This window comes from Papio anubis, chromosome 10 (assembly GCF_008728515.1).
Source record: "Papio anubis isolate 15944 chromosome 10, Panubis1.0, whole genome shotgun sequence".
In the NCBI taxonomy this organism is placed as follows: Eukaryota; Metazoa; Chordata; class Mammalia; order Primates; family Cercopithecidae; genus Papio; species Papio anubis.
The window spans coordinates 55422933-55450020 of record NC_044985.1 but is presented as its reverse complement, the minus strand read 5'-3'; the positions used below and the strand labels follow the sequence as shown (position 1 = coordinate 55450020).

Below are 27088 nucleotides of genomic sequence, written 5' to 3'. Positions count from 1 at the left end.
GAAACGCTGAGGTTGTGGAAAAGACATTTAAAAATGCACTGCCTAGTGAGTGGCGGGTGACCACTGAAATTTATGACAGCGCTTTAGGAAAAAAAAAACCCTACTGGATTTCTGACTTAAAAATAATGCACTACTCAATATAAAGAAAAATAGTATGATATGCTTCACAGCAGATTTTCACTCATCCATTCAAGTCTTTCTGTATGGTTCAAGGGGTGGATATTACAGTCTATCCACACTAGTACAGAACAGACTAAAACATTCTAACAACACTGAAAGACTAGGACCAATCATTCCTAAAACTACTTTCCTATAGTTCCTCCCACTAAATTTTAAGTCATCCATTCCTTCGAGATGCAGTATTTCAGCATTATTGTAACAACATTTTATATAAAGAGACTTTCTAAACTTTATAGGGAACTGGATCTGTAAATAGGAAGAAAGCTTCTACCAATGAATATTTGGTTTAAATACCAAAAAATGATTATTTCAGAGATTTATTGCAAGTTAATTGTCTGTGAAGCTGGATATTCCTTAACATAAAGGTAATAAACTTTAATGTTCCATTCAAAAAGACAAAAACCAAATAACAAAAATTAAGAAATTAACCAGAAAGCTACAGCTTGTTTTCTTACTCAGAAAAAAAGTACAGCTGATAAGGTACAATTTCTGTAACTGGATATTTTTCAAAATTATAAGCCTTTTAGTTCTAAAAGTATAAAGAATTGTGATGCACTTCTAGTCAACCTAATCCAAGCTTCTATATCCACACTGACAGTCTCAATACTTTCTCTTTTGCTATTATATAGTCAACTTAAGGTAATTCCTTAAAGTAAATTTGTGTGTTCCTAAAAATACAGACTAAAGTTGAATGGGCAAAGGTATACATCGCATTTTCTGGGGGAGAAGGGGAGAAGTCTTCTTCTTGTTAAAAACAAGTCTTCTTGTTAAAAAGTGAAACATTTAAACAATTTTATTCTTTCTTTCACAACTAAACACAACACCTGGAGTTTGAGGAACATCTGATTTGACATAGGATTTCCAACCTTTTCTTGTCCATTATATTTTAACACTTGTTTTCCCTACTTTTAGTCATTTTTACAAACTGAAGGTAGAGATACAGTAACTACATGAGTAGTGAGTACATGAATTTTTCTATATAAAGACAGTGTGACTGCTAAAATTGAAGATTTGACTCACAGACACTGCTACAATGAGATAACTTGAGATGTTGTCTTTGGTATATAATGGGCAATTATGGGGTATCAATTTATGAAACTGAATACAGAAAAGCAAAGAATTGCCTACTTTTCTATATTCAGTTTCATATATTGATACCCCATAACTGACTAGAGCTGAGAGAAAATTCAGAAATCATTAAATCAAAACTTAATTCCCACATATAAAGAATGAGGCACAGACTTGGCTAAAATCACACTTCTCATAGGTGCTTCAGCAAGAATGAGAGTTTGGGGCCAATAATTCCAGGTCAATTATTCCTTACACTATACACTACTCATTATTTGGAAATTTCTCTCCCAACAAATCTTTGTTACAATTATTGAAAGAAAAATGTTCAAATTCTGATTTCTAATCTTTCTTCCGAGTTCATGTTCTGTTGAATAAAAGACAGTTACACTTCAGAAGTACAAAAGTTTGGGATCAAGTAAATCGACAATTTAAAGTAGATAAAATCAAGATCTGATCATAGTCCTTTTCTCTATTCCTGAAATTCACTGATTTCAATACTAATTCTTAGATATTTGTCACCTACCTTTCTGACTTGTAGACAATGCTGTGGCAACAGATCTCAAGATGTAGATTTTAATGGCAAAGTATAGTCCATCTGAGCACTTTGCCTTTATGGCTACTGAAATTATGAAATCAATTTCTCTCAAAGGTTTTACTCTCAGTGAGGTCACATACATAGTTCTTAATCAGTGAAAATTATAGGCAGCTTTCTATTTATCCTTTAAAGGAAATATGTCTTAGATGGAAAGAATATAAAGTAGTAAAACAAAAGTTAACCTAGGGGAAATTTTTTCACCAACAGATTATCTAGACATCAATTCACAATGCACTGGGAGATCTATAGTATATACCACATGGTATATTTAGAGCACACAGCTTTGAGATGGCTGCTTACAGCAGGAGCTTAAAGAAAGATATGGAAAAAATATATTTTATAAAAGATGGAAAAATTCAAGTTGTAAGGAGTAAAAATGAAAATTTGAGAAGTTAACGCATATTTGTTTTTATTTATCGGTAACTACCACATGAATTATAAAGACAACAAAGGATGTCAGAATGGAACATGGATAGGTGTATGCGTACTACGGCCAATGAGAAACAATGTTCCTATATATTATGGGTAGTGAGAACATTATCTGTGTCACAGGGAACTGTGATCATTTAAAAATATGCAGAACTTATTTCATCTGTGCTTTAGAAATAACTGTATACAGTGTTATAAGTTGAAAAGAATTCAAAATAATACCAAATATACACCTGTGTATTAGAATTCAAAAAAGCTGCTTTCTGTGAAGTCAATGAGCTATATTAAAAAATGACACAAATCCAAAACAAGATGCATGTTATATATAAAAGGACATTGTAAGTCGCCTTACTGCATTAAACCCATGGTTTAATCCATGAAATTTCCTTTTAATTATCATTTAGATAGAAGCATGCAAATAATCTTGGGATCTACTTAAGAACCTTTCCCAAATCCACTAGTTACACTCCCCTTTTCAGGAACTAAGCAGGTATTCGGGTAGCTGCTTCCTCCTCTGCATCAGCTCGGTTTGCATTTATTTCTGCAAGTGTTCGGCCAAACCGTGCCCATTCATCATTGCGGGGAACAGCAATCTGCTATTAAAAGAAAGACAATGTTTTATATACAATGAAATAAAAGATCATTTTACCCACTATTATTCAGTTTGTTTTCAAATAATTTTTCTGTTAAAAAGTAATAATTGACCTGAATGGCCCTTCCATAATTACGGGGACTATAACAATGATTTACAACATTTCAAAACAAAAGACGGTGTTTGTGAAGTGTGTTGTGACAGCCTCAGAAATGACTTGGCTATTATCACCACCAATCCAAGAGAGAATAACAATGATGCTTTGTAAATATAACTCCTATGCACCATCTCATGGATTCTGCTGGAGAGGAATTCCTTAAAATTTTTTTTACTGTATTCTTGCATACAGTAAATAACTGAGTTTTTTTCTGTAAGAAACAATGTTTGAAGCATGGTTTCATAAGGGGGCTGGTTTCTTGTATTTTTGTTTGGAACATAAGGTAATCTTTCTTGATACCCTAACTCCTTCATCAAAAGCTATGCTACTATTCACTGCTTTAGTGTTGCACCGGTGGCAAAAGAGGCTTGTGATGCTTTACTTCATAGAGGCAGCTACACACACACACACACACACATATATATATATATATACACACACACAAAATTTTTTTTTTTTTTTTTTTTGAGACAGTCTCACTCTGTTGCCCAGGCTGGAGTACAGTGGCACGATCTCGGCTCACTGTAACCTCTGCCTCCCAGGTTCAAGTGATTCTCCTGCCTCAGCCTCCCGAGTAACTGGGATTACAGGCATGTGCCACCACACCTGGCTAATTTTTGTATTTTAAGTAGAGATGGGGTTTTGCCATGTTGGCCAGGCTGGTCTCGAACTCCTGACCTCAGGTGATCCACCCGCCTCAGCCTCCCAAAGTGCTGGGATTATAGGTGTGAACTACCGTGCCCGGCCCCAATAACAAATATTTTCGATAACTGCCATTATAGTATCATAGGAGTCTGACACTGTCATGTTAGGGCACAAACCACTCACTGTGGCAAATGGCTGTGCCTGCTTCTAAATCTACACTATCCAGTAGGGTAGCTACTGGCCACATGTGATTATTTACATTAAAATTAATTAAAATTAAAAATTCAGTTCTTCAGTTGTAGTAGCAGATATTACTTTTGGTTTCTACTACTTGGCTCAAATTAATGAATACAGAAAAATAAATCTTATTTCAATATCAAGAAAACCCCAAAGTCCACCTATAACTCAAAACTTCTCCCCAAAGAATTTCTAATTTCCAGCAATGCATGCTTCAAGAAACAAGGTACTTTCAATGTATTTATTATATTACCCTCAAAATCTGTTGCATGGGAGACAGACCATTTGGTTTAGAAAGAAAATATTTCAAGAGTTGCTTCTGTGGTAGAAAGTAAATTTTATCTTTACAACGATATAGTTTATACAACTCATAAACCTCAAAGCCTAGGGTTAGCCACAAAGATGCCTTTACTACAACGCAACTAAATAGATGTGTCAAAATTATAGGCAGGGAGTCCCATACCTCTCCCACATCGTATATAACAATCTGTCCTTCAGAATCACCCACTGCAATCTCTCTGCCAGAATGGGTCCATCTCACACGATTAAGAGCAGGATTACCCTCCACAGAAATGCTGGCAGTTGGTACCTAAAGTCATTTAAAATAAAGGACAGTGTTAAAAGTTTCATCAAGATTTCTATAAACATGTAAAACAGTAATTCTTCTCTCAATCTGGCTACATTTTTAAAAGCAAAGATGAAAATAAAGAATTTCCCCAACTTTTTTCTTCTTCAGTGACATATTATGAATGACATTATAGTCAATCCTTGAAAATTGTTTGCGAAAGTAAGTCCTTGTATAAAAAATTCTCAGAAGATTAGACACATTATTTTGAAAGGTCTTCTCTTAATAAAGAGTCCTTTTTTGTTGTTTTAATGTCTTTAAGAAGTCAAGCTGTTTGAAAACACATGGCCAAAACCCATTTAAAAAGAAAACACTTCAAAAGCCCTCATAAACAGATTATGGTTTGATTGTAGAGGACAGGAATCACTTGTGTAGCGTGTATCTCTATCAGCTGAAACCTGTATTTGACTCATTGTTCCTAGAAACAGTTCATACTGAAGGTGCAGTATGAGTCTGTCTAAAGCCTCCTGTTCCATGAGCTAGCGGGAGAGAGCCAGGATGATGGCACCAGCTCCCTGGAATCTGACTGTGCCTCTTCTTTGCTAAGGAAGAAGAGTTTTATTTGCTACACATGGAGCAAACATTCAGTGTTTGATTCAGACTAAAAGTATGATAAAATTTTAAAAAATTTTTGAAATTTGACAAAAAAATCCTTTGTATTAGTCATCCCCAAATAATTTAACCCCATACACAGAATACCAAAATAGTTATAAAGAAATATTACATTTCAATCCACATTTAACTGTAACCTCAAATCTCTAAGACTGAAATCCAAATAAAACAGAATTGGTACCATTCTAGGTAACTAGAAAGAGATGTGGGAGATCTGAGTTGACTCTCTCTCAACAATTGTTATTGATAGAAATACTAATATTAATTCTATTACCAATAGCAATATAAAAGAATTCTAAGAACATTTTAAGCTTCTCTAAGCTGGTAAAAATACATGTGACTAAAAATAAATAAGAGTTGCAATTAAATTTAATTGCTAATAAGTGATTTTAGTACAGCAATTAGGAAATTTGACAGTTTCTATATTCATTTTATAGTAATACTCTGTTTTCAATCCTTCATGGAAAAAAAACTCATCAAAAATCAAAATACATTTTTCCTTCCTTCAAACAAATCAGGCTAAGATTAATGTTTATGGATGATATACAATGCTATCAAGGCTAAGAGATAATTTAGAAATTCAGAATTAAGGTTAACATACTTCAACAGTCTGAAACTATCTGCCTGCTAGCCTATGAATGAAAAATATCCCAGTTATCTTATGAATGAGACTTTGCCAGGACATTAGAGACATGATAGTGCTTTTCAGAAGTAAAAGGAAATGCCCCAGTACTCCTGTCAACATTATTTCTCCCTTTAGTTCTTCACAGCATGCTGTTTATTATTTAGGGTACAAAGCTTATTTGAGTTCTTTGTGATGAAGCTACAATCACAGAGCCCTTTTACATTCTTTGGAATAAAAGGAATTTCGCAAATTATTCAATAAATATCCAATTTTCTATTTTTCAATGCAATTTTTGTTATTTTCCTGCTCACCTCTGTGTCATTATTGAGATTCCACAAATCCAATCTCCCCATGCCATCCACACAGGCAAACAGGGCTGGGTGGGTAGGTGACCACATAACATCATAAACATAGTCTGCATTATCTTCAAATGAATACAAAGGCTTGTTATTCTGAAGGAGAAAAGTTGATTTTTAGCATAGTCCATATATGACATACAAATCATTAAACTACTTATCACTGTTTAAAAAAGACATACATTCAACAAGTATAACATTTTATGATATTTAACTCAGCCGAGAAAAAGTTCCTATAATTTGTTTCACTACAGAATTACCTGGTATTATAAACTAAGAATCAACTATTGATTGCATTTTCCTTTTAACTTTGTAGATGCCATACTGCTTAAAAAAAGAAATAGAACATGCTTCAAAAACATCTGTCAATGAGAAGATTCTGGGAAGATAACAGCAATAGCAGTGTACTTTTTAAATCTCCTCTAGATCTCCCCATAAACTCAGATAAAGCAATGAGGGCGGGAAGAGCAAAGATTCACAGACAGCATCTACAGCAGAATCAGGAAACAAACTTCCAAATAAAATCAGGTGGAAACAAACCTCTGACAACTACAAGACTTGCATGGTATCAGTATCTGTGTGGGAAGAAGATGAAGGAAGGCACAAGAACTTCTGACAGGTGGAGAACAGAACCTCAGTCATAGCAGATGCTCACTGGACAGTGTGGTGGGCCAATCTGAGAACAGCAGCAAAAACTAGGAGACAGTTTGGCACAATTCCGTTTATAAATACATTTGATCCTTGAACAATACAGGTTTGAACTGCACAGATCCACTTATACTCATATTTTCTTCTGCCGCTGCCACCCCTGGGACAGCACAACCAACCCTTCCTCTTTCTTTTCCTCCTCAGCCTTCTCAACTGTGAAGATGATAAGGATGAAGACCTTTATGATGATCCACATCCACTTAATGCATAGTAAATATATTTTCTCTTCTTTATGATTTTCTTAACATCCTCATTTCTTTAGCTTGCCCTTAAGATGACAGTATATACTTCATATAACATAAAAACTATGTGTTAATCAACAGTTTATGTTGTCAGTAAGGTTTCTGGTCAGCAGTAGGCTATTAGTAGTTAAGTTTATTGGAAATCAGAAGTTATATGTGGATTTTGAACTGCTGGGATGGGTGCTGGCACCCCTAACCCCTGCATTATTCAAGGGTCAACTGTAAACGCAAGCAGACTACAGTGCAGTATAAGTAAGGTCTCCTGGTACAGTGTGGGTGCTATAAACTCTCAAAATTAACAAATCAAAGTTCCTTTCCAAGACAAAGTCTCACAGAAGAGAAACTGCTGGGAATAGAATCCCAGTTGTAGAATGCTGGACAAAAGAGACAAAGCAAAAAGTTCAGATAGAAGTGGTGGAGAGAAGCAGAAAAGGCACATCTCAGAAACCACAAGATACATGTATTTTCACTTTGCAAAAGCCAGAGAAGAGAGAGCTTTAACCTAGAAAATGAGCTAGGAAAGCTATCCTTGCCCATTCCCTCCCTCCTAAAAGTACAGAAAAATTCATTTCACTAGCAGACAATAGCAAAGAAAAGGATCTCAGATTCCATAAAGTTATTGTGGTGTCAAGAAAATTATATGGGAAAGGAATAGTCTTTTCAAGAAATGGTGCTGGGAAGACTAGATATACATATGCAAAAGAATAAAGCTGGCCCAGGCGCCATGGCTCATGCCTGTAATCCCAGCACTTTGAGAAGCCGAGGTGGGTGGATCACATGAGCTCAGGAGTTTGAGACTAGCTTGGCAACATGGCAAAACCCCATCTCCATGAAAAATACAAAAATTAGCTGAGCATGGTGGCATGCACCTATAGTCTCAGCTACTTGGTGGATGGCTTGAGCTCAGGATGTTGAGGCTGCAGTGAGCTGAGATCACGCCACTGCACTGCAGCCTAGGCGATGGGAGTGAGACCTTGTCTCAAAAAAACTAAAAAAAATAAAACAAAGCTGGATCCCTCCTTCCTTAAGTCATACAGAAAAATTAACTCAAATGTATCAAAGATCTAAATGGAAAGTAAAACCATGAAACTTTTTTTTTTGTTCTTTTTTGAGACAGTCTCACTCGGTAGCCCAGGCTGGAGTGCAGTGGTGCGATCTCGGCTCACTGCAACCTCTGCCTCCTGGGTTCAAGTGATTCTCCTGCCTCAGCCTCCCAAGTAGCTGGGATTACAGGCATGCACCACCATGCTCAGCTAATTTTTGTATTTTTAGTGGAGAAGGGGTTTCACCATGTTGGCCAGGTTGGTCTTGAACTCCTCACCTCAGGTGATCCACTCACCTCGGCCTCCCAAAGTGCTAGGATTATAAGCGTGAGCCACCGCGCCTGGTCAAAACTATGAAACTCTTAAAGGAAACATACAAGTAAATCTTTGTGACCTTGAACTCAGAAATGAACTCGGTTAAGAAGCCAAAAGCACAATGACAAAAGAAAACATAGGTAAACTGAGCTAAATCAAAATTAAATACTTTTGGGCTTCAAATGATATCATCAAGAAAGTGAAAAGAGAACCTACAAAATGGGAGAAAATATTTGCAAAACCATGTATCTGATACATCACTGTGTCCACAGTGCTTACAATAGCCAATAAGTATTAACACATGAAAAGATGCTCAACATCATTAGTCGTGAGAGGAATGCAAATCAAAACCACAATGAGGTATCACTTCATACCACTAGGATAGCTAGAATAAGAAAGTAACAAAGGTTGGTGAGGATATGGGAAATCAGAACTTTCATACCTTGCTGGGGAACGTAAAATGGTGCCGCCACTTGAAAAATAGTTTGGCAGTTCCTCAAAATGCTAATTAGTTACCACGTGACCCAACAATCCCACTCCTAGGTATATACCCAAGAGAAATAAAAACTTGCACATTCACAGCAGCATTATTCACAATAGCCAAAAAGTAGAAGCAACTGAACTGTTCATCTGATGAATGGATAAACAAAAAGTGGTATATCTATACAATGGGGTATCATTCAGCTATAGAAGGAACAATACACTGATACAAGAAATATCAATATGAAGGGATGACCCTTGAAAACATTATGCAAAGTGAGAGAAGCCAGTACACAGTTGAATGATTCCATGAAATGTCCATGAACTGTCCATAACAGGCAGATCGAAAGCAGACTGATTAGTGGTTTCCAGGAGCTGTGGGGGATAGGGGAGAATGTGGAGTGACTGCTAATGGGTATAACGTTTCTTTCTAAAATTTGAAAATGTTCTAGAATTAGATACTGGCAATAATGCATGCCTCTGTGAATATACTAAGAACCACTGAATTGTATACTTTAAAAGGGTGAATTTCATGGTGTAAGGATTTTGCTCAATAAAACTGTTATTTAAAAAGAAACTAATTTTAAAAGAAGAGATAAGGTGATTTAGAAAAAGTGATAAAGAAGATCAGCAAAGGTACATCTACAATGGCAGGTCCTGAAGAAGAAAACCAAAGCAGTAATACAGAACAAATACCAAAAACAACTCAAAAGAACTCTCCTAAAATAAGACAGCTTGAAACTACATATTGAAAGGGTATCCTGCGTATCTAGGAACACCGACCCTTTAAAGAAAAGGGAAAAAATCATTTGATCACCCAGGTTTTTAAAAAAGACCAAATTGCAAGTAGGGAAAAGAAAATCAGATTGTCATCAGACTTTGTGACAGCAATGCTTTTTTCCAGAAGTCCATAGAGTAACTAAGGTATGCAAAGAAAGAAAATGTAAGTCATGGATTTTATAAACAATCAAACTAACCTTCATAATCATATACTTTCGTGGAATATGGGAATAATGCACCTGTGGGCACCTTCTGCATCATATACTATAGAATGAGCTTCAGATGACCAAAAAGACCGAAGAGACATTAACATAATGTCTGGTGGATAACCAAGTCATTTACGAGGGTAAACATCTCATTATGGAAACATAAACAATCTGCAACCACACACATTAATATGAATGACATCACAGGAATGCAAAATTGAGACTGAGAAACCCCACAGCACCAACTCGACAGAGATCAACCTGGTTTCTTCAAGAATAAAACAGCAAGGAAAAAAAGAGGGATGCAAACCCTACTTTAAAGAGGAACTTAGAAGATAATGTCAATTGTGGCTGGGCTTGGTGGCTCATGCCTGTAATCCCAGGACTTTGGGAGGCCGAGGGAGCCGAGGAGGGCCGAGGCAGGCGGATCACTTGAGGCCAGGAGTTTGAGACCAGCCTGGACAACATGCTGAAACCGTCTCTACAAAAAATATAAAAATTAGCCGGGCATGGTCGTGGGTGCCTGTAATCCCAGCTACTCGGGGGGCTGAGGCATAAGAATCACTTGAACCCGGGAGACAGAGGTTGCAGTGAGCCGAGATCATGCTACTGCGCTCCAGCCTGGGCAATAGAGTGAGATTCCATCTCAAAAAAAAAAAAAAAAAAGATATGTCAATCGCAAATGGAGGGCCCTCCTTTGGATCCTGCTTCAAATACATAGTAAAAAGAAAAAAAAAATTGAACACTGATAGGCCATTTGATGAAAATAAGGAGCCAATGTTCATTGTGGGGGGTTTAATAATGATACAGTAGTATTTTTTTAAGAGGTTTTATTTTTTACCGATACATATTGAATATAGTTGAAATGGTATGTATAGGTTTGATTTTAAATAATGCAGAGATAAGTATAGACAAGATTGGTTATGTGTTAACTGTGGAAGCTGGGAACAATAATGGTTTCATTATATTATTCCCTCTCCTTTTGTATCAGCGATTTTCCATAATGTTTTTAAATTGTGAATTAAAATTTTTGAGATACAGTAAATGTCAACAGCATGATCATTTTAATAGCCAAAAATGTTTGTTTTTAATTTAAAAACCAAAATTTTAATAAAACTTAAAACTAAGCTAAACACAAAAATTAAAAGCCTTTTTCTTTTACGATCACTGTCTGTCACTCTCCCTGATAACACTACCAAACGAAGTCTCACTCTGAGAAAGTGGTTTTCTTTTTTTTTTTTGAGATGGAGTTTGACTCTTGTCACCCAGGCTGGAGTGCAATGGTGTGATCTTGGCTCACTGCAACCTCTGCCTCCCAGGTTCAAGTGATTCTCCTGCTTCAGTCTCTCGAGGAGCTGGGATTACAGGCATGCACCACCACACATGGCTAATTTTGTATTTTTAGTAGAGATGGGGTTTCACCATGCTGTCCAGGCTGGTCTCGAACTCCTGACCTCAAGTGATCCACCTGCCTCGGCCTCCCAACGTGCTGGGATTACAGGCGTGAGCCACCGTGCCCGGCTGAGAAGGTGGTTTTCAACCTAGGATGTGCAAAATCATCTGCAGAGCTTTTGAAAAATACAGATGCAGGGCTCAACTCCAGATGCACTTCATTGGATTCTGATGCACACCAATGATTAAGAACCACTGTGCTAAGGCCGCTGACTCCTGAGGTGATAGTGTACTTCAAAACAGCTTATTTTTAGGCAATGTTATGTCTTCCACCAAAGACCAAGTAATTCCACTCTAGGTATATACCCAACAGAAATGAGTACTTACGGCCATCAAAAGACATCTACAATTATGCTCACAACAACACTATTTGTAATGGCCCCAAACTGGAATTAATGCAAATACCATCAGCAGTAGAATGGATAAATTATGGTATATTTACACAATGGAATAGTATACAGCAGAGAGAATAAATAATCTACAACTATACTAAAAAAAAATGAATGAATCTCACAAATATAATGTTAAGCAAAAGAAGTCAGACACAAATGAGTATTTTTTTTTCTTTTTTTTTTTTTTGAGGTGGAGTTTCGTTCTTGTCTCTTAGGCTGGAGTACAATGGTGCGATCTCAGCTCACTGCAACCTCCACCTCCCGGTTTCTAGCGATTCTTCTGCCTCAGCCTTGTGAGTAGCTGGGATTATAGGTGCCTTCCACCATGCCCAGGTAATTTTTGTAGTTTTAGTAGAGACGGGGTTTCACTACGTTGGCCAGGCTGGTCTCGAACTCCTGACCTCAGGTGATCCGCCCGCCCCGGCCTCCCAAAGTGCTGGAATTACAATCATTAGCCACTGCACCTGGCTGAGTATTTTATACTGTATGATTCCATTTTTATATGACACAAAATATGAAAAAAGCTACATGCAAATTAGATTAAAACTTACTTGTATTTATAATATAAAAGAAGACTGTTAAATGTATCATGAAGTGGTTACTAGGCTGAGTACCTGGGTGATGGAATAATCTGTACAACAACCCTCCATGACATGATTTTACCTATATAACAAACCTGCAAACATACCCCTGAACCTAAAAGTTAAAAAAAAAATTCACCTACTCAGTGGACTAATACGCAGCCAGAGACAAAAACAGGATGCATTGTAACTGGGTAAAAGATTACAATAAAAAGAAAAACAGGGCTGGGCGTGGTGGTTCACACTATAACCCAACTACTTTGGGAGCCCGAGGCAGGCAGATCACTTGAGGCCAGGATTTCGAGACCAGCCTGGTCAAGGATGGCAAAACCCTGTCTCTACTAAAAATGCAAAAACTAATTGGGTATGGTGGCACATGCCTATAATCCCAGCTGTCTGGGAGGTTGAGGCATGATAATCGCTTGAACCTAGAAGGTGGAGGCTGCAATGAACTGAGATCACCCCACTGCACTCCAGCCTGGACAACAGAGTATGGTCACGAGTCAAGCCATATTTTTACTAAGCTCTTTAAGGTTGCACGCTGAGTTGAATAGTGTCTTCCTAAAATGTGTGTCTACCTGATATCTGTAAATGTGACCTTATTTGGAAATAGGGCCTTTGCAGATGTAATCAAGTTAAGATGAGGTCATATTGAATCAGGGTAGGTCCTAAATCTAGCATGATTGGTATTCTTAAAAAAAGAGAAAAATTCGGACACAGAGACAAACACGTAAAATGCCATCTGATCACAGAGGCAAAGGCTGGAGTGATGGTAGCTGCAAGTCAATGAACAGCAAGGACTGCTGGCAACCATCAGAAGTCAGGAGAGAGACAAGAAACAGATTCTCCTTCAGAATCTCCAAAAGTAACTAGCCTCTCGACACCCTGATTTTGGACTTCTAGCCTCCAGAAATGTGAACGAATAAATTTCTGTCATTTTAAGCCACCCAGTTTGTGGTGATTTGTTATGACAGCTTCGGGAAAAGAATATAGATTACTTTTCAAAGCTGGGGTAAGTGGGGAGTTCTAGATTAATAACAAAGAGAGTCCCTACAGTGAACACGTGAAGATAATAGTGAGATGCTTCCTAGAGAACTGGGAAATAAATATGTCATCAATTTGGATCAGAAGAGAAATAAATGGATTCTCTTTCAAAAGAAATGAATTCCAAGGTCAGAAATACCTTTCTATATAACTTGACTGAATGTATTAACTTTTTGAGACCAAATGTGTCTATTAAAATAGAAATACAAAGAAACAATCTTACAAGGAAAATGAAGACAGCACCCATTCAAGCATCGTCCAGGAGAAAGGAGTCTCAACCAATAGATTTTGAGAATTACTACCCCATGGCAAGGCTAGAATGAGTCAGGCTATCTTAGCTTGGTGCCATTAAACATTCAAATTATAAAACTCCTTTTGTTCCAATTCCTTACTCACCAAGCAATCTTTTGATTATAATTTGGCTTCCCATGTGGATTGTCTACAGGGAAACAATGAGCTGGTCAGGCTCACAGTAGTATCTGGACCTTCTGGCAGTTATGTTTTTCATTGTAAATTAATAAATTGACATTCTCCAATGTACCAGTGTCTTAGGAGCCTGTTAGCTCCAGTTAGCACTCCCTGTCTAATCAACTCTAGTATACTGATTAAATTGAGTTTCTGAATATGCAAAGGAGAGCCTGGACATTGGCCAGTAGCAACTTACTGAGGCAAATGCTGCTGTGCAGGCCTGGGTCCAGATGAATAGGCAGCCTGCCCAAAGAACACCCAACTTCAAAGCATTTTTTCATTTTAACTTGTCTAAATATGCAGAGTTGTTATTCTAAGGACTAGTAGGAACTTTTCACCCTGTTTAAATGCTGGTGCCCTCTGAGAGTTAACTAAGTAAGCTATTAAAATAAGGAGGGGTTCTAAGACTTATCAGAAAGTGTGAATAATTTCAAGATGTGTAAGGACTACAAAAGTGTGAAAAAACTCCCCCTTCCAGGAAATTACCACATTAACAATCTTAACTTTTCGTCACTTTATGGTAAATACAGTTCTGATAAGCATTTGTACACACAGCTCAAAATCCATCTTGTCCCCAAGTAAATAATTCTTATGTTTCAACAGTAATCTGTAACAAGTATGGTTAAATGTGATAGAACATTAAGCGAATCAACCAGGTTTACCCATAATCAAACTCTTCTAGAATCCTTGTTACCCTGCAGAAGCTTTCACTCTTTATTCTCCCAACCATTTTTCAGACCTGCCAAAGTGCTTCTGTTGTGAATTTAAAATTTGGTATTTTGAGATGGTAACAGTCTTTTAAATATATTAGAAGCACTGTCTTATTGGTTTAAACTTCCATATATGGAAAATAATCTATTTCTGTTTGTCTTCTATACAGGTTGAATATCCGTTACCAGAAATGCTTGGAACCAGAGGTGTTTCAGATTTCAAATGTTTTTGGATTTTTGAATACCTGCATTAGACTTACGGTTGAACGTTCCTAATCTGAAATGTGAAATGTTTCAAAGAACATTTCCTTTGAGTGTCACATTAGTAGTCAAAAAGTTTTGAATTTTGGAGCATTTCAGACTTTGAATTTTCAGATTGGGGGCTCAGCCTGTATTAAAAATAGTTGAGTTCAATAAAGTAATGAAAACAAGTTGATGAACCAGAACTCTGTGACTGAATTATAAATCTCTGGCTAGGCAAAGATTAGTGGCTAGCTGTAGATGACTTTAAACTAAATTTGAGGCTGTGCCAAATTGAGATTCCCAGGGATTTTTAGAGGACTCATAGAAAGAGAGAAAAGGAAGAAATCTTGTTTTGCTATCAGGGCAGAGCCAGATCTTAAGGACACAAAGGTACAGCAATATCCCACGATTCAGCCTTCCAGTTTATGAGGACTCAACTCCTAGAGTCAGAGAGCACTTAAAAAGTAGAGGCAGAGAAGCAAAACATTTAAAGTCTGTTAAATTCAAGAGTGTGAAGACTTTGGTTTAAAATGAAATTGGAACAATGTTTTTAAAGAGAGATTATTTAAAAACACTGCCTATTACTCTTTATCATTCATTATTAATTAACATTGCCCATCAGTCATTACTACAGCATAGAGGCTCTATCAGTTTTTCAGCAGGGCAGAAATAAATACCAGCAACACAATTAACCAGGAAGTGTAAATTGACATTGGAGCCACGGTATGGCCAAATATAAAAGAATTCATCAACAGACTATTCCTTCTCTACCCTTCACAGAGTAGAACTACTTGTGTGCAGAAAGTTAGAATAAAGGGTGATTCTTCTGATAAAGTTTCAGAGGATCCTTGGGCATTTGTAAAAACACCGTGTTCTACGGTGGCCCATCCTTTGTACACTAACATCGGAGGGACGTTGGGGGCACGGTGAGAGGCATGTATCACAATTGAATGAATAAATGAGTCTTCTATATAAGGCTCAAGGAAGGAAGCAATGCCTAGCCTAATTAGCAAAGAAAGAGATATGCCCACTTGTCATTCTTATTCAGAAGGCACTTCTATGTTGAAACACATTAAAATACAAGACTAAAAATATCAACCACCCCTCAACTAGCTGTGTAGTACCACAAAAGCAAGTATCAATCAGTCTGCTATCACAAGATAAATTGTTCTTGATTAGTCAAGATGAACTCCTTACTTTCAAATCCTATTGTTAATGTATATAAGGATGGAAGCCTCAAATTTAAAGCCAAAGGATGCTGGCAAACTGACACCCTGAGATAGTAAGAAATAGATAAAAGATTTTCACACACAGACTGAGAACAGAATAGGGAACCCAGAAATAAGACCGCACACCTACAATCATCATCTTTGACAAACCTGACAAAAAACAAGCAATGGGGAATGGATTCCCTGTTTAATAATGGTGCTGGGAGAACTGGCTAGCCATATGCAGAAAACTGAAACTGGACCCCTTCCTTATATCTTACACAAAAATTAACTCAAGATAGACTAAAGGCTTAAATGTAAAACCCCAAACTACAAAAAACCTGGAAGAAAACCTAGACAATACCATTCAGTACATAGCCATGGGCAAAATTTTCATGATGAAGATGGCCAAAGCAATTGCAACAAAAGCAAAAATTGACAAATGGGATCTAATTACAGAGCTTCTACACAGCAAAAAACAAAAACAAAAAAACCCTGAAAAACAAAAAAACTATCAAGTAAACAGACAATTTACAGAATGGGAGAAAAATTCTGCAACCTATGCATCTGACCAAGGTCTAATATCCAGCATCTATAAGGAACTTAAACAAATTTACAAGAAAACAACCCCATTAGAAAGGGCAAAGGACATGAACAAACATTTCTCAAAAGAAGACATACAAGTGGCCAACAATCATATCAAAAAAAGCTCAACATCACTGATCATTAGAGAAATGCAAATCAAAACCACAATGAGATACCATCTCACACCAAGCAGAATGGCTATTATTAAAAAGTAAAAAAAAAAAAAAAAAAAAAAAAGCTGGCAGGGTTGTGGAGACAAAGGAACGTTTTTATACTGTTGGTGGGAGTATAAATTAGTTCAACCATTATGGAAGACAGTGTGGTGATTCCTCAAAGACCTAGAGACAGAAATACCTTTTGACCTAGCAATCCCATGACTGGGTATATACCCAAAGGAATATCAATCACTCTGTCATAGAGACACTAGCAAAGACATGGAATCAACCTAAATGCCAATTAATGGTAGATGGCATAAAGAAAATGTGGTACATATACACCATAGAATACTATGCAGCCATAAAAAGGAATGAGATCATGTCCTATGTGGGGACACTGATGAAGCTGGAGGCCACTATCCTTAGGAAACCAATGCAGGAACAGAAAACCAAATACCACATGTTCTCACTTATAAATGGGAGCTAAACAACGAACATACACATAGACACATAGAGGAGAACAACTCACACTGGGGCCTATCGGAGGGTGAGGGTGGGAGGAGGGAGAGGCTGAAGGAAAATAACTACTGGATACCAGGCTTAATACCTGGGTGACACAATAATCTATATGACAAATCCACACATCCTTTACATGTACCCTTGAATGTAAACTGAAAGTTTAAAAAAAAAAGATTACTTTCAATTACTGAAAAGGAAGTTGGCTAACAAGCTAACAAAAATGTGTCTCCTGTGACTATACATGGGACTACTAAGATGAAAGTGCATCTAAAAATCTAGCAACTTACATGGCTGTATGAAGCCTTTGGAGAAATAGTTGGCTTCATCTCGCCAATTCTGCATCTTGCTTTGGTTTTATAGGTTTATCTGAAATACTTAGAACCAGAAGCATTTGAGATTTTGGACTTTTTCAGATTTTAGAATACAGTAAGTCCTCACTTAACATCATTTATAGGTTCTTGGAAACTGTGATGTTAAGCAAAACAACATAAAACAAAACCAGTTTTACCACAGGCTAATTGATATAAACAAGAGTTAAGTCCCTATGGCATTTATCTGGTCACAAAAAATCACCAAATTTCTAAATAGTGACCCTAAACACTTCACATATTAAACACTGAAATAAAATGTGAGCTACACATACAATCCAGAAAGATTATCATTACTTTTTCAGGTGGAGTTTTGCTCGTCACCCAGGCTGGAGTGCAATGGTGCGATCTCAGCTCACTGCAACCTCCTCCTCCTGGGTTCAAGTGATTCTCCTGCCTCAGCCTCCCGAGTAGCTGGAATCACAGGTGCCCGCTACCATGCCCAGCTCATTTTTGTATTTTCAGTAGAGATGCGGTTTCACCATGTTGGCCAGGCTGGTCTCAAACTCCTGACCTCAGGTGATCCACCCGCCTCGGCCTCCCAAAGTGCTGGGATTACATGGTCACATTTCAGAAAGATTAATAAAAACAAGATAATTATTAACCCAATTTTTGGTGAACCAGTGAATGATGGTGGTAGTAGAGGTAGTAGGTTAAATCAAGGAATAAATGTTTTGCAAAGTGAAAATTGTAAGGAGCACACCCTATCACCAGGCAGTTCTGCAACAATGACAAAGACAGCAGGTTCGCTGAGCGGTTTCACACTGCATCCTTTAACTGCCGTGCCTTTGTATGATTACTATGTATCTTACAAATTTTTATTTTATGACAATTTGTATTCATTCATTCATTCATTTTCCAACCTGCTTTTTGCAGTTCAAGGTCACAGCTGGTCAGAGCACAAGACAGGAATCCACCAGGGACAGAATGCTATTCTATCACAGGGCACACTCAGACACACGCACACTCATTCAGACTGGGACAATTTAGACATGCCAGTTGAGCAATCCTCCCACCTCAGTCTCCTAAGTAACTAGGACCACAGGTGCGCACCACCATGCATGGCCAATTTTTAAATATTTTGTAAACGTGGGGTCTCCTTGTGTTACCCAGACTGGTCTTGAACTCCTGGGCTCAAGTAATCCTTCTGCCTCGGCCTCCCAAAGCGCTGGGATTACAAAGAGCCACTGAGCCCGGCCAGTGTTTTTTCTTGTCAATTTTATGACAAAACACACTATTTGATGACCTGCTGTTTTTGTGTTATACTTATGGTTATACATCTCTAATCCAAAAATCCAAAATCCAAAATGCTCCAATGAGTGTTTCCTTTGAGTGTCACGTCTGCGCTCAAAGAGTTTTGAATTCTGGAGCATTACAGATTAGGAATGCTCAACCTATGCTAGCTAGATTATGCGTTTCTTTGCTTGTGAGCTTTGAGAATCTTCTTCTACCTTTTCCCACTGTATAAATTTCATTAAAAGAACAAAAATTCAAGAACAATCCAAGAAAGGAAAGAGACGACTTATTAAATGTATTCAGGCTCTGTCTGATCCCCATTAAGAGGTAAAAGAGACACTAAACATCGGTAAGTGCCTATTATTTGCTGGACACTGTGTTAAGCATCTGTCTCCTTTATTAGAGTTAAGGTAAACACTATTTTTATATCTGCTAATGATAAACCCGAAAATGCTCAATTTTAAAAGGCGAGCTTTTAGAGGCAAAGTTTTCTAACCCATTTCATTATTAGACAGAAAGGAGGCATCAAGAAAGGACAAGAATGAATAATGAGTTCATCCTAGACTTCTAAGGCCAACACTTGATAAATAATTAGGAGTTCACTAAAATAGTGAAGAACATCTCTTACATTAGGTTTTCTCACAGAAACTGAAGAACCAAAGATCTCTAAACTTTGTCTTATGATGGATTATTTAAAAAGTCAATATTTAGGATAAGGCAGATGGAAACAGAAAAAAAAAACCTTAGAATTTAATTTAAATAGAATCTGATGCTTAGTATGCATTTTCCCAACAATAATGTAATACCACAGAAAAACTAGACAGCAAAGTTAAGGCACTTTCATTATAAAATGAGATTAAATGAAACTATAAGTCTATCACAGGAGGTAATGTTGCCTACTTGGATTTGTCTTGAGACTTTTTAACAGGTAAGACAATGTCACATTTATCTGGAATTACTGAAGGATCAGGAATCATTTTATCACATAAATGGGTTTTTTAAATACTGAAGTTTATTAAAATCAAAATAAATGATTTAAATGGCTTATCATAGAATAACAAAAAATATATGCATCCATGATGTTACACAATGCTTTCCTAAGGATTCCAGTTTACTACATACAGCCATATTATACACGACTTAATTATAAATCACTTTCTCTCTCTCTTTTCCCTATTTCTCATCAACTCTGTGAACCACTGTAGTTATGAATAAGCTGTTAAAAACTCTCCAAAGGGCAAATGCATAGCTTTTGTGCTGAGCTGAATGACAACTATATGAGGTGCTATGCGAGATACTCAGGGCTTTTTCCCCAATGCAGTTCAGGGTAAACAGTTCTGTATTCAAAAAGACTGAAGTGGTGGGAAGACTGGTCTTTGATTCTGTGTAGGGTCACCATACTTGTTAGCATACTTTTATAAAAACTACAACATCTAGTAGTTCACTCATGCTCTGTGTAACTTCTTAGCAGGTTTCATCTATTAGTAAACAATTGTGATTTAAAAGGTTTTCATCATTCCTGTGTAGTATCAGATCACCACCTTGTGTCAGAAACCTGAGCAAATAGCAGACATCTATATTTTAGATACCTTAGTTGTCCAAAGCTTTACTGTCCAGTCAAATGATGAAGTGACAAAAAGATGTGAGAAGTCTACTGCTCCAACAGCTGCATGACAATGGATGCCAGTGATTGGTCCTTGATGCCCTTCAAACATCTCACTGATTCCAGCTTTGCTAATTTCATAAAAGTGAAAATGTTAGCGAAGTCTCCTATAAGTAGACCAAATACACACACTTTTTATTATAGGTTTATATATCAGGCCTTCACTTAATTTTGACAGACTTAACTCTGTGCTCATAACTTATCAGAATTAACCTTGTTGAGTGTTATTCCATCCACATTTAGTAATACTACAAAAGCAGTAAGTACCTTTGGAACTGTAAACATCATGCTGTTGACAACAGACCTCAAAAGTCCAGTATCTGAAATGGTGTAATAGAAACAAAGATACACTACATTTAAGAGAGACAATCAGGGCTACTTTTAAATCAAAAGCTTTGAAGTGAAGGTGATCTATATTTGAGATGAAATCTGGGCAATTTTTTTTTTTAAAGGAAGCAATAAGGTACAGCTAGACGATTTCAAAACAGACAGAATGGAAGGAGAAATATTACTCAGTTTAAAATATGTATGACATTACTGTACAATTATCAGGAGACTGAACTAATGCTGAAAGTCCAACTACATCAAAATAGATAACAGCTGAAAATCTCATTTATAAGTCTATAGGTCAATATTGGCATGTGTATATTGTATTTGTAACTACTGAATGTTCCTGCCTATCACTAACTTATGTGAGTACATGCACACACACAAAACCACAACCCACAAAATCTAGCACACATCATGAATCCCAAATTATCTTTTATACAAAAAGGTATTTTTAATTTTATGTGCCTGAACACAAAAAATCTGTCACAAATAACAAGTAGATCTATGACAGATTTCTACTTAAATAAGGCAATTTGTTTCAATAGGATTAAAGGAAGAATTTTAAATTATTGCAAATTCCAGTTTAGGTTTACCTGCCATGGCGGCATGCTGTGTACACAGAACCTTCTTCACTCCCAACAACAAAGTTGTTGACATCTCCAACAGGGAAGGACATAGATGTCACAGCTACTGCTTTTGACTGTTTATGAACCAACTCCATGCTATCCTACATAGAAAAACCTGAGAAAATTAGTTTGTAAACTTGCAATTTTAAATTTCTGTAGAAAAACTTCTAGTCTTTGATTGTAAACAATTCTTTTACTGTATTATTTACATAAATCTACCTCAATTAAATGAAGCAGGTTTCAAAGTAAAATATATACATAAAAAACTATATTAAACATGCTTCAGCTTATAAACTGTTGTAACACTACTATAAAACAGTTTATGAGAAACATAAGTTGAGGTATACACACATGTAAAACATAACATTTACCTCAAAATTTCAGTTTCCCAAGTATAACCCACCTGTGGATGGGAAAGCATGTCCAGACTCCATGAACAAATTTTTCCATCAGTAGAGATGCTAATCAGATTGTGAGCATTTTGTGTTCCAACAACATTCACACAATATACAGGGTGCTAGAGATATTTAAAAAAAAAGTTTTCAGGGATTATTTTACCAAAAAGCAAAACAAAATTTTTAGTCTAATTATAAGCATTCTGTTTATTATCAAGTCCCATAACTTGTGGGTATTCTTAATGTGAAGTTTGCTATTAACAGAAGGTTGTCACAGAAGAGAGATGAGTTTCCAATAAATCTCCAAAAAAAAAAAAAAAAAAAAAAAGACGGCCTTCATTCTTGGTTGCTAAATGGTGAGGAATTCATACACCAAAGGAAGTGCATTCTGAGATGACTCTGATGGCCACTACACTAAGTATTATAGCTAAGGGTGAAGGAGCACAGAAGCCTAATGGAAATAACCTTATTTACTTACTGTGTGTGCAGCTGCTGACAGTGGAGTTCTTTGCACTGGAGTTCTTTTATTGCTACGGTTATCCCAAAGCACAATTTGGCCTGAATATGTACCACCAACAACAAGATTTGGATGAAATTTTGCAAATGTGGCAGACATCACAGCTGACTGCAAATAAGTAAGATTTTCATACTTGAGATTCAAATGAAAAAAGCCTGACAAGTTCTAAAAACCAATCTATTTCCGAAATATTTCTTTCTTCATTGTATGATATTAGAGGTTATAAAAAACTAACTAAATTAATTAAAAGTTTTCACTGTTACAGAAATATAAAAATGTATCTTTAAGATATTTTTTGCTTAAAAGTCCAATGTAATGGCTGTTTACATAAGTAGGTTTAACCAATTTATCAAAGAAAGCAAAAAGTTATTTAACTATAGTATTAAAAAGATAACTAGCCCTGCATTAGCCTCTGAGACAGTAATCTAACAGTAGAGTACATGCTAGTTTGATTCAAGTAAGTGTTTACTCAAGATTATGACATTATTAAAATATTTTAACTTAAGCAACCAGAAAAGGCTTGCAAATTCTAACCTTCTACTAAATCTACTTTAAAAATCTGCATCTGTTTTCTACTTCAACCATATGTTTCTACTTAAAACCATTTAGTTCCAATTCCTCAGGCCATGTATAAGTAATTCAGTGGGCCAACCATCTAATTGTATATTCACAAATAAGTTCCTGGGAAACTCCCTGTAGGAAAGACATTTTATAAAAGATTCCTTTTATACAGTCAATCACCATAAAAGAAAATCACAACTGCAAAGGACTTTAGGTGTGATTAAACATTATAAGAGATGTCAGAAAAGCTACAAAAGGCAGATCATGTTGAACTGAGAAGTCTTCAGTTTTCTGTTAACATCTGTTTGCAAATATGGAGTGGTTTAGTAAAATGCCAATCCAATGAAATCATTATGTTGACAAGAAAAGAAAAAAGGCACTTGTCTTAATTCATCAATGAATTCTTAAACTTGAGGAAGGGAAGACTGTTAAAAGACCACCATACCTGGCAGTGAAACACATATTCTGGGGTAGTTTTTTTGTATTTCATATTCCATACAAGGGCCACACCATCAGGCTCATGAGGGGCATCTTCATTGTTATTATAAGAAGCCACAAGTAACTCCGGATACTGCTCAGAAGAATCAAGAGGAAAAGAAAGGCTATGCATTATAATAAGAACTGTTTTATATTCCTAGTCATTTGTCTTTATCAGATTATTATTCTGAAAATACAAAAACCTAACATTTCATCAAGAGAGACATCTCTAGCGTTACGCTCACTGGGACATTAGTACAATTTTAAATTAGAACAGTTAATTATTTTAAATGTTTTAATGTTAAAACATTTAATTAAAATATGTGTCCAAATTTTACACAAAGGATTTGGTGAGCAACTGAAATTAGTAAAACTGGCCTATAGCATCAAGTCCTGAATTTTAAAAATAAACAATGCTTCTAATCTTTCTTCTAAAGTACATAATATGAGTATGTTAACATTAGAGCCATCATCCAATTAATTTTAAATAATACATATTGATTTATTACACAAAATTCTCATAATTAAAATAAAATGACCTGCTAATTATAATTTTAAAAATGAGTTAAGAGCAGCCATTTTGTTGCATTTTACCTGAGATGACCAATCCAAACAACTAACAACCCGATGCTTCGACCAACGTTCGTCAAAAAATTGTCGATTTAATGACAGTTTAGCACCTGCTTGAATCTCTCTACAAAAAAAGACCAACCCCCACAAAAGATGGTGTTATAATTTTTATCACTCTTAAAGTAATTTAACATTATTGAAGCTAAAGATCTTAGCAATTTAACATTACCCTTCTTTGTCTTCCAAATCTCTCCCACTGTAGTCAAAGAAGATGTTAATCTGCTCAGAAAGAGCTCTTTCTACAATTCTTGTAGAATGGTCAAAGAAACTTAAAAATTCCTCAGAGTGCAAGATTTGTTGCTTTTCTTCTTCAGTCAGCTCATGAGGGGGAGCTGGAAAATAAATAATTTTTTGAAGTATGATTTATGTCAGGCAAATCACATCAACTCACTATCACAGTATGGATCAATGAATGTTACACATTCTTTTTCAATCAGATTCACTTATTTGATTTACAGCATTTCATACTGCTTTAATACATAAGTAATAAAAGGAATCTTAACAGAAATCAACAAAATTTTTTAAAGTTTAATTCTTTAAGATACCTTTACTATCATTTTCCTCATCTTTCTTTAAAGTTTTTTCTTCTTCAGGTTCAATAGGTGGTTTAGGAGCCACTACATCATCATCTTCCTCTTCATCTGAAAAAAAAAAAAAAAAAAGAAGGATATAATAAATTATTTTAATGAAAATAGCTGGTAACTTTTGAGACAGTATTTCAGAAGGTATCACAACTCCCAAGATAAAAGCAAAACTAAACCACGGACAGGACAGAACAAGTACAAATAATAGGGATTTTTATCAACATAATCAAATAATTAAGTGGAACCTCTTGGTTTTTATACATACCTATGTGGTACCTCAGCAACAGCCACCCTAAATTCTGTAGCTACATAAACTGAAATAAGATATATAAGCAACTAGGATGAATTCCTCATGAAGTCTCTAAAAGCTTGCAAGCATTTATCATTCTAGACAGAACAACATGCAACTCCTGCATAGTTTTATATAGCATGCTGACACATTAATGCTGTAGAATGAGGAAAATCAAATGTCTAAAATAGCCTACAGAGCTGGCTGCTTACTTGTGATCTGAAACCATCAGTGTCTAATGGGTCTTCATATGGCATAAAGATGGCTTACATTAACTCTCAGGTTGCTATTTGAGAGGCAGATTTTGAAGATAATAGCTATAAGACCACATTTTCTATTCTGTCATTTTAAATGCAAGTCTCATCATCTATTGTTACATGATGTGGCAATAAGCACTTAAAATAATGTTTTCTTAATTTGAATAAAAGTATACATTGGGATAATATACAATGTTTATAAGACTTCTAAAAAATTACTAAATCTCTTACATCCCAAACCAGGAAGTAATTTAAAATCATTTATTTTAAAATGTTATAGAACACATAACCCTGCCTACCTTTTCTTTTGCTACACACTGAGATGGGTTTTTATGAAGAAAATGTTTATTTTTATTGCCTAAACACATGCGTTATTTGTCTATAAGGGAAAAGCAGCAGGCATCTGCAGCAGAGTGCAGCTCAAGTAATGAGAGCCTATTCAATAAGGGGACTTTACTTGTTATAGTCATTTCCCTGACTCATGTAAAAAATTATCTAAAACACACATACATACGACGTACACAAAAGAATGGTCAAGAATGGGAACCAGCTGCCAAGTCATGGTCCCAGCAGCCAGGCCAGCTGACTAGATAGCAACAACCAGATGGCACTGCTGGGATTGTGTCTTTCTGCTACAAGGTGGCAATGGGATGGCATAACATTCTTCCGCTTCACTGCTTCCAATCCTGTGTCTCTCCCCAATGGCGGGTCTGTGCAATTACCAGCACTCCAGGAGGCCTAAAGACAAGCCTTTACCCTGCAAACAAAATGCAGCTTGTAGGCCACACCAGCTGCCAAACCACACACATAGTGTTAGGTTTAGAGAGCTATGAAAATCTTTCTAACTCTATAGTATAAGCAATAAAAACATAACTGTACCTGTGGAAAGAAAGCTTTAAATGACACTGTATAATGCACACAATGATACAACCTCCAACTTAATCAAAATGATAATGACGTATGCCAATCCTACATTACTTGAAATTGAGCGATTTTTACGTTCTGACAAGTTTACAGAACTAGGATAAATGGCACGAGTGATTTCAATATATGCTCATACTTTTGAACCAAATGGTGAAGGTTAAAATTTTTCCTTTCAAGGGCCTCAATCAGCCACAAAGGAAAACAGTAATCACTGTCTTTTCAGCCAGCCCAACCACATTTGTCAGCCCTTTCTCCGTCAATGCAGCCAGAGCAATCAACCTGCCAAACATTCAGAATGGAAAAACAATCTGAAAATACAGGGTATAATGCACCTGCCAGTGAAAATGGCCATTTCAAGAAAAGCTAGTGATCTCAGTGACCCTGCTGAGGAGGCGGTGGTGCAAAGGGGAAAGAACACGTAAAAGAATTCTTAGTGATCGCCACTCTCTTGCACACTGACACTTCCTTACAAAGCATGCCAATTACAGCTTTTGTGCTACTTAAAAAAATGAAAAGCTTTTTGGGGCAAAATAATCACATAGAGAAACAGAAAGACACTACTCCTTTTTAGATGAATTCTCATATGCAACGAATTATTAATCTGAAAATAGTATAACTGGTAGCAATTCTATACTACATTACTCAAGCATTAGAATGAAATTCTTCCATAAAGTCACCTGCAGGCGTAATGTAATAAAATAATTTTATTACATTTAACTTACAAGTTGTCTTTTAGAATACAGGACATCTACTTCAACTAAAAATTCACTGTAAGAATATACATATATTCTCCACTTTCTGCTAACGCTACCAGTTACCCTAATCAAGTTTGTTTACTAGTAGGGTTCACTGTATGTAAATCCTAAAATCAAAGATAGGAATTTTGAATCACCCAGGACGGGTCATTCTTGAGCACTGTGAATTATAAATTACAGCCTCCTACCCACATCTTATTCTCCTCCTTCAACTTTGTTGT

At 36.3% G+C, this 27088-nt stretch overlaps 1 protein-coding gene across 12 annotated transcripts in view; it reads right to left on the bottom strand.

Annotated features, from left to right (window-relative positions):
• Positions 1 to 481: 481 nt before the first annotated feature.
• The window catches only part of DYNC1I2 (dynein cytoplasmic 1 intermediate chain 2), a 61782-nt gene continuing 35175 nt past the window's right edge, over positions 482 to 27088 (bottom strand). For 5 of the 12 annotated variants that reach the window (XM_003907602.4, XM_009182438.3, XM_009182440.3 and 2 more), the window contains 11 exons: positions 24604 to 24699; positions 24228 to 24390; positions 24023 to 24122; positions 23397 to 23522; positions 22352 to 22498; positions 21882 to 21995; positions 21446 to 21579; positions 20449 to 20593; positions 6080 to 6220; positions 4370 to 4495; positions 956 to 2871 (listed from right to left, as the gene is read on the bottom strand). In XM_003907602.4, the coding sequence (XP_003907651.1) occupies positions 2758 to 2871; positions 4370 to 4495; positions 6080 to 6220; positions 20449 to 20593; positions 21446 to 21579; positions 21882 to 21995; positions 22352 to 22498; positions 23397 to 23522; positions 24023 to 24122; positions 24228 to 24390; positions 24604 to 24699 (1406 nt within the window). In that variant the 3' untranslated portion in view covers positions 956 to 2757. Of the gene's footprint in view, positions 2872 to 4369; positions 4496 to 6079; positions 6221 to 20448; positions 20594 to 21445; positions 21580 to 21881; positions 21996 to 22351; positions 22499 to 23396; positions 23523 to 24022; positions 24123 to 24227; positions 24391 to 24603; positions 24700 to 27088 lie in introns of all 12 variants that reach the window. The other 7 variants (XM_009182441.2, XM_017946654.2, XM_009182436.2 and 4 more) reach the window with 3 other exon arrangements.